The sequence below is a fragment of the Theropithecus gelada genome, unplaced genomic scaffold (genome assembly GCF_003255815.1).
Source record: "Theropithecus gelada isolate Dixy unplaced genomic scaffold, Tgel_1.0 HiC_scaffold_15883, whole genome shotgun sequence".
Classification (NCBI taxonomy): domain Eukaryota; kingdom Metazoa; phylum Chordata; class Mammalia; order Primates; family Cercopithecidae; genus Theropithecus; species Theropithecus gelada.
Genome location: NW_020257640.1, coordinates 3782051 through 3797679, shown reverse-complemented (window position 1 = coordinate 3797679; position 15629 = coordinate 3782051). Strand labels below are relative to the sequence as shown.

The 15629-nt window shown below is 49.8% G+C and overlaps 1 protein-coding gene across 1 annotated transcript in view; it reads left to right on the top strand.

The window, feature by feature from the left end:
• Positions 1-14127, top strand: part of LOC112617118 (metalloreductase STEAP3-like) — a 42277-nt gene extending 28150 nt beyond the window's left edge. The window contains exons 5-6 of the mRNA XM_025373838.1: positions 3561-3725; positions 11514-14127. Coding sequence (XP_025229623.1) covers positions 3561-3725; positions 11514-11795 — 447 coding nt within the window. The 3' untranslated portion in view covers positions 11796-14127. The remainder of the gene's footprint in view (positions 1-3560; positions 3726-11513) is intronic.
• Positions 14128-15629: the final 1502 nt, after the last annotated feature.

Here is a 15629-nt window from a genome sequence, read left to right as displayed (position 1 = left end):
TGAGGCTGTTCTGCCTTCAGCCCCAAACAGCAGGGCCTCTGGGCAGCTCAGGCCTGATATGTGGCTTCTGCTGCCAGCCCGTGGGCATCTCACCACAGGGTCCCCACACATCCACTCACCACCCCAACTGCCCACGGGGCCCTTGGGTCAAGGGAGCACGTTAGTCCAGGCACAAGAAACTCCTCCAAGATTTCCTTACAGCCCTGAGTCTGCAGATTAGGAGGCAAAGCTGTATCCCAACTGTAGGGAAAACCTTTGAGACCATGTTTACAGACTGTATTATTACCAACAATAACTGATATTTGTACAGGGCCTTTGGTTTTGCTTGTGTATTTCCCTGGAAGTACACATTTCAAGATCAAAATCAAAGATCAAGATCAAAGAAATGTTTAAGCTGCACTCTGTTCTCCTATTACCTTCACCCCAAGCTACATCTGCACATGGCTGGCATAGGATGGTCAGTCTGAAACGCTCATCTGACCATGTCACTGCTGAAAAGGTTCAGTGATTCCAGTGTCCTTGGGATAATGGTAGAACCCTAACTACGCAGCTAGACTCCCTCCACAGCCTCATCTCCCCTTCTCCTGTGACATGTCAACACTTGGGTCCCATACTGTCCTCTAAATGGGCAGAGCTCATTCCTCGTGGCTTGGCATGCCCACGCTGGGACACCTTGACAGCCTGCAAACTCCTATTCCTCCTGCAAACTCCTATTCCTCCTTCAAAACCCTACCTCTGTTAAGCTCCCCTAGCTTCTCTCCTGACTTCCCCATACGTGCCTCTGTAATCTGTTGTATTTTGTAAATACTATTATTTTTCTTACACACTGCTTCATACCCGACTCAGAGGTCCATGACTGGGTCTTCCACACCTTGGGGTCCATGGTTCCTAACACAGGTTCCCAGCGCATGTTCACTGAGTGACTGATTTTTAACTGCCCACCACAAAGCCAATACCAGGCATCTTAAGAGGAGTGCACGTAGAGCTTGGAGCAAGAACTAGCCTAACTGCCTTGTTGCCACTGAGAACAACAGCCATTTATTACATTAAGTGCCCACTGTGTGCCTGTCCCATGCTACTCATTCCACAAATGTAATGCTTTTAGTCCTACAGTAACACAGCAAGATACAAGGATGCTATGAGCCAGGAAAGGGACTGCCCAGGGTCTCATGACCGCCCACCAGTGGCAGAGTCAGCGTCAGAATCCAGGCCTGTGGTCTCTATGCCCCCCAGGTTGCCCTTCCACACCCTGCCACTCCCTCCTCCTCTGAGTCTGGCAGGCAGTGAGTCAGTACCACTCCCTTCCCATCCATCACCCGCTGTGAAGACATGGAGAGGGGCTAATGCTGCAGCCCCACTGGTCCTTCAGCGTCTGATCTGCAACCTAGAGGGAAATCCCACACCTGAATGCTGTCTTTCCCTCTCTTGTTGATGATGACTCTCCTTCGCCTTCTCAAGGTGGCGAACTTGATCATCTCTAAACATAGAGACTTACTAGGCGAGCTATGACACCTCTGTTCCAGTTAGCCATGTGCGCCACTGGTCAACGGGGAGCTCTGAGCACAGCACTGTGGTTTAATAGGCTGACCGAGAATCTCATGGACTCCTAAGGCTGGCTTAGGTTCAGTCCTCATGTGGCTCTTCGCCATCCACTGCTCCCTTGCCCACCTCATCCCTCCCTTCCCAGCGTCACTGCAGAGAAGAAATATTAGAGGAAAAAAACAAGACATTTTGCAAGCCAATGTGGTATGTGTGTGTGTAATCATCGAAACTCTGACTTGTGACATTAACTGCCTGATCTTCCCGAGACGCAGAGAGGAATGACTAATGAAGCAGAGTTAAAGAACAAACAACTTCCAGCGAGGAGATGACTTACTCAATTCATGCTGCGAGATGTGAGTAAGACTTCTCTGGGCAGAGGTACGGAGGAGACCTCTCCGCCCTCTGCATGCCTTTCCAGCTAATGGTGACTTCAACCACAGCAGGCACACAAGCAAAATCAAGAGAATTTCAGACATGACCTCATCCAAACCTCCCAGGTAGAGAAACTGAGGCCCAGAGACAGACCTGCTAGAGTCACATGCCACTGGTGGTCAGGACAAGAGGCTGGATCCCCAGACTCCTGGTCCCTTAGTGGCTTAAAGTCACCAAAGTGAGCCAGGCCTGCCCTAAAATAGAACAGAGGCAATCATTTTTCACAAATTGCAGGAAAAGCACTCAATGGATGGCATTTTCTCTGTTTCTTTAAACTTTCTCTTATAAGCTATATAACCATTTTGCTCAGCCTAGTGGATTCACTTTTAACATTTTATCTGGTAACTGAGCTCATGTTATTATTATTTTTTTTTCTGCTGAAATTGTTTCTCAAAAAACCTGTATGAGTCATTCTATTTTGAGAGGCAGCCTATTAAAGTGTAGTCACATCTTCTAATGGAAATACTGTTCCTTGTTCTGCTGACATTATAGAATTAAAGTACCAGCATTTCACAGTGATTCGCAGAGAACACTTTGACTTCCACGAACTCTGCTACCTGGTCTAGTTGCACCTTGATAAAAGTTCTTCCTCATGAGGGCACTGTGCGAGTGAGCGTTGGCCGGGTTAGGAGGGGGCTCAGTGGCACGGTGGGGAGAGAAGGGTCAGAAATCTCCAGGTTCGTACGGGCTCCCCAATTTATGTGTCCTGGAGCTTGGTGGGGGCCCCAGATCTCTCAGAGGGCAGGGTGAAGGCAAGTATCTTTATTTTCTGTAGCCCAGGGCCTGGCTCACAGTAGGTGCTTCGTAAGTGCTCGCTGAACTGCTTGGTGAATGGCCGTCAGTCTCTCTTGCCTGGCAAAGTTGAGCCAAGGCTGTGTGCCCCAGGCAGAAGTAGAGAACTGGGTAGGAAGATGGGAGGCTGAGAGCTTTGGGTCAGGGAGTGTTGGGGGCTCAGTGTCTGCTTGTGTCTTTGTATGTCCTGAGTGTGAGCCAGTGACAGGGGCAGTGTGGGGGTCCAGGAAGACGGAGGGCTCAGGGTGAAACAGGCTGGGAAGGGAAGCAGCCAGTAGGGTGTGAGCTCATTGGCTGAGGGGATTCTGAGCTAGAAGAGCTCCTCTCTCCTGTCCTGGGATTCTGGGGCCAGAAAACCGTGAGATGGAGCCATGCTTAAGGGCTGGATTTCTGGTTGACTCCTTACTCTACTGATGTGACTGTTCTGATTGGTTGCCCTGGGGCAGATGTGTGAAAGCCCCAGAAGCCCCAGTCATTGGCACCAGAGTGCGTGGGTCCTGGCCCCAGCTCTACATCTGTTAGCTGCATGTGACCTTGGGAAAGTGATTTCATCTTTGTGCCTCATTTCCTCCATCTCTGAAATGGGATAACAGTGATCTCTACTTCGTGGGATGGTTTTGAGGATTCGATGAGTTAGTGCCTGAGAAATGCTTGTCACAGACCCGGGTAGTGTCAGGTGCAGTGTGAGTACCCGCCGTATCATCTTTCTCGTGTCCTTCATCATTGCCCTCCCAGGGCACCAGCCTTTGCCACAGCGTTCATGGTTTTCCTTCTTTTCCTTCCATCCATGTCAGGTCTTGGCCAACAAGAGCCACCTCTGGGTAGAGGAGGAGGTCTGGCGGATGGAGATCTACCTCTCCCTGGGAGTGCTGGCCCTCGGCACGCTGTCCCTGCTGGCCGTGACCTCACTGCCATCCATTGCAAACTCGCTCAACTGGAGGGAGTTCAGCTTCGTTCAGGTAAAGTAGTCTCTCGTCCGCCGGCAAGCTTCAGCGTGGCCCTGGCCACCTCTCATGAGTAAGTGCTCCACCTTCGAGAACTGCCTGGGCTCTGATCATCCGCACAGCAGGACCACTCAGTGAGATGCCAGGCCTTCCTGACCCAGAGGGCCCATCCAAGCCTCCTGATAGGGGCTGCCCGCTACAAACTTAACCTGCCACTACATGAGGAAGCCAGACACAGGCATGGGAAAACATTACATTCCAGGACACTGAGCCCTGGGTCCACTGTTCTCAGCTTCTAGAATTCTTGAGCTTTCCAAACAAAATTGAATGACATGAAGTCACTGGACATTTTGCTGGTCTAGGTAGGAGTCCGTGGGCTAGGGAGTGAGTGAGCCTGGTCCACCACCCTCCACCCCTCGTCTCAGCCTGGCTCTGTTGTTCCCCTTAACCCCTTGGTTCATGCAGCGTGGATGGGAGACAAGCATTAGGACCCCAGTTTGTAGGGGATGCAGCACAGCTTTTTCGCAAGGATGCCATTCCTATGAAACAATCCGGAAAAGGGAGGTCTGTCATCAAATGAATTTGAGAAAAGATTTACTTCCCTCTAAGAGATCACAATGCACTTTGGCACATCAAAAATTCTAATAACATGTACAACAAACAAACCTTTGTCAACCAGACTTATTGGAGCATTAGCACCCTCCCCCTCCTTTTTTCCAAATAACAGCTATCAGCACTCCACAAGCTGGGCACTGTGGCATGTGGCTGGGATCCCAGCTACTAACAGAGGCTGAGGTGGGAGAATCACTTAGGCTTGAGCGATCCTTCCAGGAGTCAGAAGTTCAAGTGTCCAGTCTGGACACCATAGCAAGACCTCGTCTCCAAAACAAACAAACAAACAAACTCCACAGAACATACTCTGGGAAATGCTGCTAGTGGCAAGTTTCTTTTTGCATTTGTTCATTCAACAAACATTTATTGAGCATTTACTGCAGGCCAGGCATCCTGCTAGGCCTGTGATGCAATAGAGAACAAGACAGGCAGAGCCATCTTTCCATGATAAAGGAAACGGAGGCGGGGACATTGTTTACATTTCTTTGGCATCTCCCACTGTTCTCCACACAGAATCTGCGGTCAGTGTTGGCGGATTAACTCCTCCCCTCCCTTGGGTGGGAGCTGACTAATGCTGTATCCTGCCATTGTATCAGGGCAGAGAACAGCCATCCTATCCACCCCCACTATCAACAGAAATCTGTGCAGGGAGGACGTGGTACAGGACTCAGGGACAGTGACAGCGTAATGCTCTTACGTAATCCAAATTAATTGCTCCTGACCAGGGATGCTTCACATCCATTGGAACAACACAGAGTTGTAGCCATGTATTTTTTAAAGTGTGTCTGCCTCTGAATCTCCCTGACTCTGCTCGTCTCAGAAGGTCCCTGGAGGAGGGCTCAGGGCTGACACATGCTAGCATACGAGAAGGGGAAGAATTTTATTTATCTGCCACTAATCCCCATGTGTCTCACACTCAAATCTAGGATTTTCCTCTTCCCACCTGGAAGTATCTGGCGTGCATGGCTTATCCACAATTAAAACCGACCGCAGGCTGCTCCCCTCACCAGAAAGCTGCTCCCTTAAGCAGCCATAGATTACATGCCCTGGCTCTGGCTGCCAGAGAAAGCCGGTGGATTTGATTTTGTTAGCAAGAGCTGACTGAGACCCTAGCAGCTGCCTTCTACTTTACATATGAAAGCGTTGAAATACAAATAGGACAGTCCTTTTGCCACTGCAAGAGCGGGGTGGTGTTAGGTGGGTAGAGAGGCAGGATTTTACTTGTGGAAATCAATGCCTGCCTTCCATCCACAAAAACCAGATGTCAATACGGAGGAGGCACTGTCAGCGTCGCCTGGGAAGCCCGGGTTCCAGCTTTCCCTCCCCGCAACCCTTCTCTGTAAGTGTGGGCAGAGCATGTCTGCTCCAAGAGCCTCAGTTTACACCCCTGAAAAACCAAGTTAATGCCCTACAGGGATTTTATGAGCCACAGTAGGAGATTATGTGTGAAAGAAAAATAAAAAGCATGTTGCTATTATTCTTAGGGTATCTGGCCACATTTCCATTATCCCTGACTAAGCTACCAGCCATCCATTTCTGAGTTCAGTAGGCGACAGTGAGATAGAGGCCAGGGAACTCCAACGCTGGGCCTAAAAGTGGTCCAGGTCAGTGTTTGCAAACTGGTGGACACTCACTAGTGGATCATGCAATTGATTCCGTGGATCACAAGCAGCATTTTAAAAATGAAATAAAATAGAATGGCAAAGAAAACAGTGGAGTGTTTTGCATGTTGTCAGGATACTTTTTCAGTTATGTGGATTTGCTAGTTATATTTGCAAATGTAGCATACCTCATTGTCTACCGGGCAGCAGAGGAAAACACGATTCTTACTGCGAGTCCCTGTCAAATAGGTTGAGAAATTGACAACCCAGGCCTGCCTCCCATCCATGGACCCAGATGCTGAGGGATGGCTCTGGCAGTCTATTTTTGCAGCTCCCTGAGTGACTGATAGGTGCGCATGCCACAGTGTGTGGCAACTTCCAGTGCAGGGAACACAGACAGTGGAACCAGAAGACCTGAATTTCAGTCCCAAGACCCCCACTTACCTGCCCTGCATCATCAGACAAGTTTCCTAGGCTCTCGGAGCTTCTGCTGCTCACTTGTGCCTGTGCCCACCCCATATGGTCATTGAGAGGATTTGAGCTGGACACGTTAAATGCAGGATGCATGCAGCCAACAGTGGCATGCTGGCTTTTAAGGTAAGCTGCAACCTTCTCCTTTAAAGTTAGCACGGCCAGTGAGAAGCTACCTGAGCCCCATCACCCTCCCCTACACACATGTCCACAGCAGACACCACGCCACGGGGACAGCCATGATTCTTGAGGAGCCGTGGCTGACCCCTAGATCTGTAATGCTTTTGTTACCGGAAAAGGGTCCTGATCCAGACCCCAAGACAGGGTTCTTGGACCTCACGCGAGAAAGAATTCAGGGCCTGTCCATAGAGTAAAGTGAAAGCAAGTTTATTAAGAAAGGAAGGAATAAAAGAATGTCTACTCCATAGTCAGAGCAGCGGCATAGCTGCCCAGCTGCTTATACTTATTGTTACTTCTTGATTATATGCTGAATGAGGGGTGGATTAATCATGAGTTTTCCAGGAAAGGGATGGCAATTCCCAGAACTAAGGGTTCCTTACCTTTTTAGACCATATAGTGTAACTTCCTGACATTGCCGTGGCATTTGTAAACTGTCATGACGCTAGCAGGAGTGTCTTTTAACATGCTAATGCATTATAACTAGTGTATAATGAGCAATGAGGATGACCAGAGGCCGTGTTGGTTTTGGTGCTTTTGGCTGGCTTCTTTACCTCAACCTGTTTTATCAGCAAGGTGTGTATGACCTGTATCTTGAGCCGACTTCCTATGTCATCCTGTGACTAGCAATGTTTAACCTCCTGGGAATGTAGCCCAGTAGATCTCAGCCTCATTTTACCCAGCCCCCATTCAAGGTGAAGTCGCTCTGGTTTGAACATCTCAGACACTTTATTTAGCTAAAAACCATTGAAACAATGTGTTGATTCCACAAAGAGGTCACTTGCGCTCGCATTTATCCTTTTGTTCCCAAAGCTGTTTTCAAAGTTTTACATTTTATTCTGTGTTCCTTTGGGTACTTTTTGTTATCGTTTTGGTTTGGTTTGGGTTGTGCTAACTGTTCCAATTCAGCCAGTTAAACATTATTAGATGTTAGACTGCAAAATACCCCAGTCAGAGCAGCTCATCTGCACAGAAAAATGAGGGTTCAGCTTTCAGAACCTAAGTTCTCTCCCAGAGTGAGAGGAACTGCCTGTGACCTTGCCCACTCCAGCCACCTGCCTGAAATAATGACAAGACCAGCCTGACCCCAGCTTCGTGAGCGATTGTCCAAAGCCCCTTCGTGCCGCAGTAATTGAGCACCAGCAGGAGCTACAACGACCTGGCTGTTTCTTTTTTGCTAACAAGCTTACGTATAATAAAAATGGCCCTAGCTTGGAGATCTTATTAATTGCCTCATGACAATCCCTCTCCTTCTTTTGGGCTTCTTTGGGTTCCGGGATTTTTAAATTGTTCCCAAGGAGAGTTTTCGGGAAAGTAACTCTCTGGAATCATGCAGGCTTCCCACTGGGACAGGAAAGTCAAAGGCCCTTTGTTATTGGCTGGCCTTTGGCTGTCAGTCCTTGCTATGAACCACTAGCCTGAGGCTGGAGCTTCCTGCTGTCTGCACCGTGGGATTTTGGATGGCACAAGCATGAGGATATATGAACAGGAGGAGCTGACTGCCACTGGTGGGCCTTGGAGCAGTGTCTCCACACTGTCCCTGTGCAGAGCCCAGAGTGTCCAGCAAAATTCATCACTCTCTAGATCAGGGGCTGGGGACAGTGGCCCACACAGACCAAACACTGGAGCCACAGGGCACGTTGCCCGAGGGAGATGCAAAGACCTCACTGGGTCCACTAAGGCTGGCTTTCCAGGCCTGGACGGGCTCCCATTGCCGCACCTTCTGGAAAAGCACCACGACACAGAGGTGGGCGCCAAAAGGCTCTCAGTGGGGCTTTGTCTAAGGAACAGATAGGTCCAGGTCTTCTCCAGTCAAGTGACCTGAGCAGAGGGGCCCGTGTGGACTTTTCACCCTGAAGCTAGAAGGGTGTGGTGACGACAGTCTCCTACATGAGTGGTTTAGATCAGCCTCATCTGCCGAACCTTAAAAAAGAACAGATGCCCACGTCCCGCCCCAAACCAATTTAATCTGAATTTCTGGGAGTGGGGTTTGGGCACTAATATTTTACCCAAGCAAGCTCCCCGGGTGATTTTAATGTGTAGCAAGGTTTGAAAACCACAGTCTGATAGCCACAGAGTGACAAACTCTCGGGGATAAAGGGCATTGCCCAGCCATCTTAGCAACACCAGTAAGTCCACAATGAGGAGGGGTGGGAGGGCCCACAGTTAATTAGGGCTGGGAACCTGGCTGGGGAACATTAGGGTGATTGACATCAATACTTATTCTTTTTTTTGAGATGGAATTTCAGTCTTGTTGCCCAGGCTGGAGTGCAATGGCATGATTTTGGCTCACCACAACCTCTGCCTCCCGGGTTCAAGCGAGTAGCTGGGATTACAGGCATGTGCCACAACACCTGGCTACTTTTGTATTTTTAGTAGAGACGGGGTTTCTCCATGTTGGTCAGGCTGGTCTTGAACTCCCAACCTCAGGTGATCCGTCCACCTCGGCCTCCCAAAGTGTTGGGATTACAGGCATGAGCCACCACGCCCGGCCAAGACTTTTTCTTGATGGTCGGTTCTGGGGACCTTTTTAACCACAGTCTTCCACACCAAGAGATTAGAATTTAGAAAAGTTGGGGTGCCTGAGAAGTTGCAGGGGATTTGGAATTATTGATAGACACTTCCGGAAGTGGCAAGGATTTGCTTACATGTGCCATTGACGGTCAAGGAGGCTTCTCTTTAGGAGGTGACTACATTAAAATGATAGGAATTCACTGTGAGTGACAGCACAAAGCCCACAGTGGCTTCCTCACTCTTCGTGGTGAGCCAGAAGTTGTTAAAGACCGGGCCAAGAAGATTCTAGAAGTGGACACAAAGCCAAGAAGAACCAAAGAGGGTGAGGAAGGATACAGAAGGTTTTATTTGGTTATTTTACTTGGGCCCAGGGATGTTGAACGTGAGAACCTGTCTGTGAAATTGTAGTGTGCAGCCATTGGAAAATGTTTATTATTATCTTTAGCAAAAGTATTACAAGCAATTCTCCCACACCATGTTCTTTCACTCACTGACATTCACCGTCCTGGTGTCTGTTCTGGAGCAGGCGCAAACGAAGGGACACACACACGCACACACACCAGGGAGGAGCAAGAACAGGGCCCAGTGTGGAATCAGACCCACTTAGAAACACTTCTGAGGGGAGTGCAAATGAGAAGCATCTGTCAGCCGAGGCTCTGGATTGATGCCGACAAGCCGGGCTAGAAGGGAATCCATAGAGACCACCCAGAGGTCTCGGTGAGCCGCCACATTTAAATTACACCCTCGCGATGTCTCCTTGGAGAAAATGCATTATGTGTTCATTGCTTGATGGGTCATTGCTATTTCCATCCCTGTGTAATAGACATGGTCTCTCCTGCCCCAAAGCTCTCAGTGGCTCCCCAGTGCTCGCAGAATTCAGTCAGAGCCCCCCTGTGCCACTCTTCCCTCGCTCTCAGTGCCCTCTGCTGTGTCACTGCCTGCCCTGTCTAGGGGACTAGATGGAGGCGACTGCGCCTACCCAGCACTTCCCCCTCTGACTTTAGCTTTGGAAATTACTTATCTCCCACTGAAGTTGATTAAGTGGACTGCCCAGGGTTCATATCAGTTGAACCAGCACCAACAGTAGAACCTGGATCTCTTCCTTTGTGGTCCATGAAAACTCGTACATGCCAAGAGGCTGGAGTCACAGAGCAGCACTTCCCAGCCATTTTCACATTGCAGCTCCTACAGAAAGTCACGCTTTGGGTGGTGGATCAGTCACTCTTGGCTGGAAGTGACCCACAAAAGCCCACACGTGGTTCAAGGGGTGGGAAGCTCCATTGTAAAATGGCTGGCACCATTTCCATTTGGAGTTGGACGGTCTCTTCTCCCCACGGTCACTAATCTCCTCCAGAGGAAAGAGTAGGCCCAGCGGGGTTTCCACCCGGGATATTTATAACCCAGCATGGGGCGGGAGGTGAAGGTCTGGCATGCACAGAGGGCATCTGTGTGGTGTTCTGGGGCTTTCTATATGGTGCCAGGTCACCCAGACCACAGGCCCCATGAGTGGGCCTTCACTACTGGTGCCAAATCCACATGCCATCTGTAAATTATTTACTCTGCATTTATCTTCAAGCTAATTTAAAATCAGTCCACTTTTTATCTGATCTTAACTTAGGCCAAATGTTATCTGTGAAATTATGATTTTGGTATACAGGCAGACACTTGTTACTCTAATATACATTAAAATACACACATAACTAGTAAAATTTGTATACACACACACACATATACATGTATATGTGTATATATATATTTAGAGACAGGGTCTTGCTCTGTCACCCAGGCTGGAGTGCAGTAGTGTAGTAGTGTAGTGGCACAATCTTGGCTCACTGCAGCCTTGACCTCTTGGGCTCAAGTGATCTCAGCCTCCCAAGTAGCTGGGACAACAGGCACATGCTGCCACAGCCGGGCTAATTTTTTTGTATTTTTTGAAGAAACAGGGTCTCACTGTGTTGCCCAGGCTGGTCTCGAACCCCTGGGCTCAAGCAGTCCTCCCACCTAGGCCTCCCAAAGTGTTGGGATTACAGGCGAGAGCCACTGCAGCAGGCTTTAACTGTTTTTTAAACTTCTTTGAACTTAATTCCATCTGAAATCATCCAGCAGCCTCCAGAGATACAAATAACCAAGTTAAGGAAAAAACATGGTTATATGGTTATTGTAAGGAATCCGCATGAATTTGTCAGTCCTTAGACACCTTCAGCATAGAAGCATTCTTCCCATTTTCCTGTTGTGGAAGCTGAGGCATAGAGAGTTGAGAGTTATCATAAAATCACACTAACAGTGATAGAACTCGGGTTCCAACCCAGAGCCACAAGGGCTAAGACCACCCTCCTTTCCCTCCGCCAGGCCAACAGAGGAGTCATTGGCAGGATTGCTGCATCTGTCATCCCCTTGCCCTCACTCCAGCCTTTTTTTCGCTCCACAGTCCTCGCTGGGCTTTGTGGCCCTGGTGCTGAGCACACTGCACACGCTCACCTATGGCTGGACCCGCGCCTTCGAGGAGAGCCGCTACAAGTTCTACCTGCCTCCCACCTTCACGCTCACGCTGCTGGTGCCGTGCGTCGTCATCCTGGCCAAAGCCCTGTTTCTCCTGCCCTGCATCAGCCGCAGACTCACCAGGATCCGGAGGGGCTGGGAGAGGGACGGCGCCATCAAGTTCACGCTGCCCACGGACCATGCCCTGGCCGAGAAGACGAGCCACGTATGAGGTGCCTGCCCTGGGCTCTGGACACCAGGCACACGAGGGACGGTGCCCTGGGCCTGTTAGGTTTTCTTTCCTTGGTGGTGCAGAGCGGTATAACTGTGTGCAAATAGGAGGTTTGAGGTCCAAATTCCTGGGACTCAAATGTATGCAATACTATTCAGAATGATATACACACATATGTGTGATATGTATTTACATATATTCCACATATATAACAGGATTTGCAATTATACATAGCTAGCTAAAAAGTTGGGTCTCTGAGATTTCAACTTGTAGATTTAAAAGCAAGTGCCGTATGTTAAGAGAAGAGCAGATCATGCTATTGTGACATTTGCAGAGATATACACACTTTTTGTACAGAAGAGGCTTGTGCTGTGGTGGGTTCGATGTATCCCTGCCCATCCCACCCCCACAACTCCCCTTTTGCTACTCCCCCAAGGCTCTTGCAGAGCTGGAGCTCTAAGGAGGAGGGAAAGCAACAGCTCCGCCCAGAGTCACCCCTGATGCCTGTGAGCAGGGGCCGCATCTCTTCCCTCCACCTGGGGCAGCAGCAGGAGGACTGGGGAGGAGCAAAATCAGGCAGTCGGCCTGGAGTCTGTGCCTGGTCCTTTGCGGGGTGGTGGGAGGATGGGGGGGTTGGGCTGAAGCTGCTGCACCTCATCCTGGCTGAGTGGGGGAGACATTTTCCCTAAAAGTCAGAAGTCACCATGGAGCCTGCAAATGGATCCTCCTGTGAGAGCGAAGTCACCTCCTTGCCAGAGCCATTAGTGAACCTGGCTTGAGAACAAAGCGTCATTTCCTTCCCTCCTTTAAGCTGGTGATGAGCATCCTTTAAACCACTGTGCCTTCTCACCCGTTCCATCTGTAGTTTGAACATCTCCCAGGAAGGCCTAGAGTAGACCCTTTAGAAATCAGCCCAAGGGGCAGAGCGAGAGGACACACTAGGGAGTGAAGCTCCCCGCGCGCCAGCGTTGAGCCCTTTCAGGGACCCTGCCTGGGCTGAAGGATTGTCTTCATTAAGTCGCTCCTGGGGAAACATATTGGGGACTCCAGATGTCCTCTGGCAGAGGACCCAGAAAACCACACTGGCTCCAACTTCCTCCTCATGGAGCACTACACTTCCAAACAGTGGGGAGCAACGTTTCCACCAAAGCTACACACCTAAAATGCTGCTGCCCCAAAGCACAAGAGGAGAGAGCACCGCCGGGGCCACAGGACGTCTGTCGTCCAGTCACATGCCATCCTCGCTGCTTCCTCCTGACTCTAGCTTACTTCCCCTGTGGAGAAACAGGTGTTCTTGGCTTAGCCCCCAACCCGCTGCAGAACCAGGGTGATCTGTCACCAAAAAAAAGCATCTTTGAAGACAAAGGGGGTGAGGTCTTGATAAGTCTCCTGGGCCCGAAGGCATCTTCTGATAGAAGGAAGACAGTAGGGCCGGTGAAGCTGCCCAGAGAGAGTGTCACAGATGAGGCTGCCCCTGCCCCCCAGGAAGGCTTCATGAGCTCATGTCTATGGAGCATATGAGGGTTCTTCAGTGAAAAGCAGAAAAGCCCACCGCAAGGATAGCTCATTAGGCTTCCCTGCGACATGACCGACGCAGGGAAGGCCATGCCGGGGAAGCTCTTCCTGCTGGTGTTTTCCATCTGCCGTGCCAAGGCTGAGCAGTAGAAACTTGTCTCATAAACTGGCACTGATGGAGCATCAGCTGTGGCCCACAGAGAGCCTCGCTGAGAAGGGGGCAGGTAAAGCAGAGATTTTAGCATTGCCTTGGCATAACAAGGGCCCATCGATTCCCTACTAATGAGAGGCAGAGAGAGCATGGGCAAGGGAGACCCACAATGATCCCCAACCCTGGTGGGTACTGGCTGCCTGCCCTGGGCCAGGGAATGGCTCCTTATACCAAAGATACTGGCACAGAGCAGAGCCCAGTGCACGTCCTCCCCTTCCCACACACCTCTGGCTGAAGGTGCTCATCAAGAGGGAAGCGATTCTAAGGTGGGTGGCAGGAGGGAACAGGTGCCACCTGCTGGACAATCAGCACATGAAAGGCAGGCGGGCTGTGTACTGGGCCCTGACCGTGTGTCCACTGCTGTCTTCCCTACCTCACCAGGCTACTGGCAGCAGCAGCCCCTGAGAGCACATCGCTCCCTACAGCCTGGTAAATTCCATGTGCCTCTGGGTACAAAAGTGCCTCCACAACATGCTCTGGAAACCCCAAATGCCACAGTCGGAGGTTGGTATCTAAAATCTATGCCTTCAAAAGAGTCTGTGTAATTTTTTTTTTAACCTGGTAGACGGTCTAAAAAGCAGTGCAAATAAACACCTAACCTTCTGCGAGCTTCAGGCTTTTATTTCTGCCATGTAGATCACATATCCGTTCATCCACTGACTCCAGAGGCCTTCAGCTTGGAGCCTGCTCTCAGGCAGGCAGTATGCAAGGACTTGGGACTGCCAAGGTGAACACAGTGATCTGTGCTAGAGCTGGCCAATGAGGAAGGGCAGATGTGCAGACCTAAGGGACTAAGGGACATGCCAGGGAGGAAATGGGCAAGATCCAGGTGACAGAGTGTCGGCGGGGGGGGGTGTGTCGGGATGTGAAAGGAAGGCTTCCTGGAGTGGTCTGAAGTCTGAGGCCTTGAGTGCAGGTAAAAGCAGCAGAGCTTCTCGAATTAGAATGTGCCTGGGAGTCACCTAGGAATGTGGTTCAAATGCAGGTTCTGATTCACGGTCTGGGCTGAGGTCTGAGACTGTGCATTTCTAATAAGCTCCTGGGTGACCTGGATGGTGATGATCCTCGGACACTCCGAGCAACAAGAGCTTAGATGGCATTCTTTGCCTCTGCTGTGCTGTAGTCTATGGCACACTAATCAGTGCACACACATCTCTGTCCCCTCAACCCTCCCCAGAAGCCTGCATTCCCCTGGCAGCCCTGGCAAGGTACACGTCTGCACACCGCTATGACTCCTGCGTTCTCTTAAAGGCAAAGGGAGAAACACCCCATCCAGGAGCCACAGCCTCGTACTTTGTGCTTCACAGGGGCTGCGGCACATTGGCCCTGGGTCCATCAGGAAAACAAGAGGAGCTCTCTTCAGAGGCCACCCGCCTATCATGCCGCCGAGCCTTCCTGCTGAAGCAACCAGACTGCCTTATGGTACAGGGTGAGGACACAAGAAACCCAGTGCAGAAAGTGGTCTAGTGGCTAAAAACCATTGATCGGGAACAAGAACCAAAAGATGGCCCTGCCACTTTGAGTTCATGATAAGGATTTTCCAAAGAAAGAACCACGGCCAGGAAATACATTCAGGACCAACAGTTTTCAAGGTGAAAAGCATCTTGTGCTTGGAGGTTTACTTTTCTCCTCTGTGTCCTCCCATGCATAAAGCTGGGAGAGTTAACTTTACAAAGGAGTAATCAAATAGTTGAAAAATACCCACTACTAAGGTAGCCCATGTAAGAACTAAGGAACCACCAAAATCACTCATATCAGTTCAGGAGAGAAAGTTATCATTCAGCTGTTTGACACACTGAATCTTTCCCGAAAGCCACGAAGCTGGCTCTTGGAGTGCAGAAGCTTTCTTGTGCTGGGCCACTTCCCTGGTCTCAACCAAGAGACAGTTGGCTCCACTAGAGCAGAAATTCTCAGTCCCATCAAAGATCACTGACTTCCTCTAAGAAATACTTTGAAAATCTCTTTACTAATTGCTGAAATTAAATTCAGAAATAATATAACCTACCTAGGCATACAATTTTTAAAATCAATGTAAGGTCTAAACTGAAACATCAAGTAGAAGTAATTTATACTAAAACATACATATGTAACAGCAATCATGAATAATT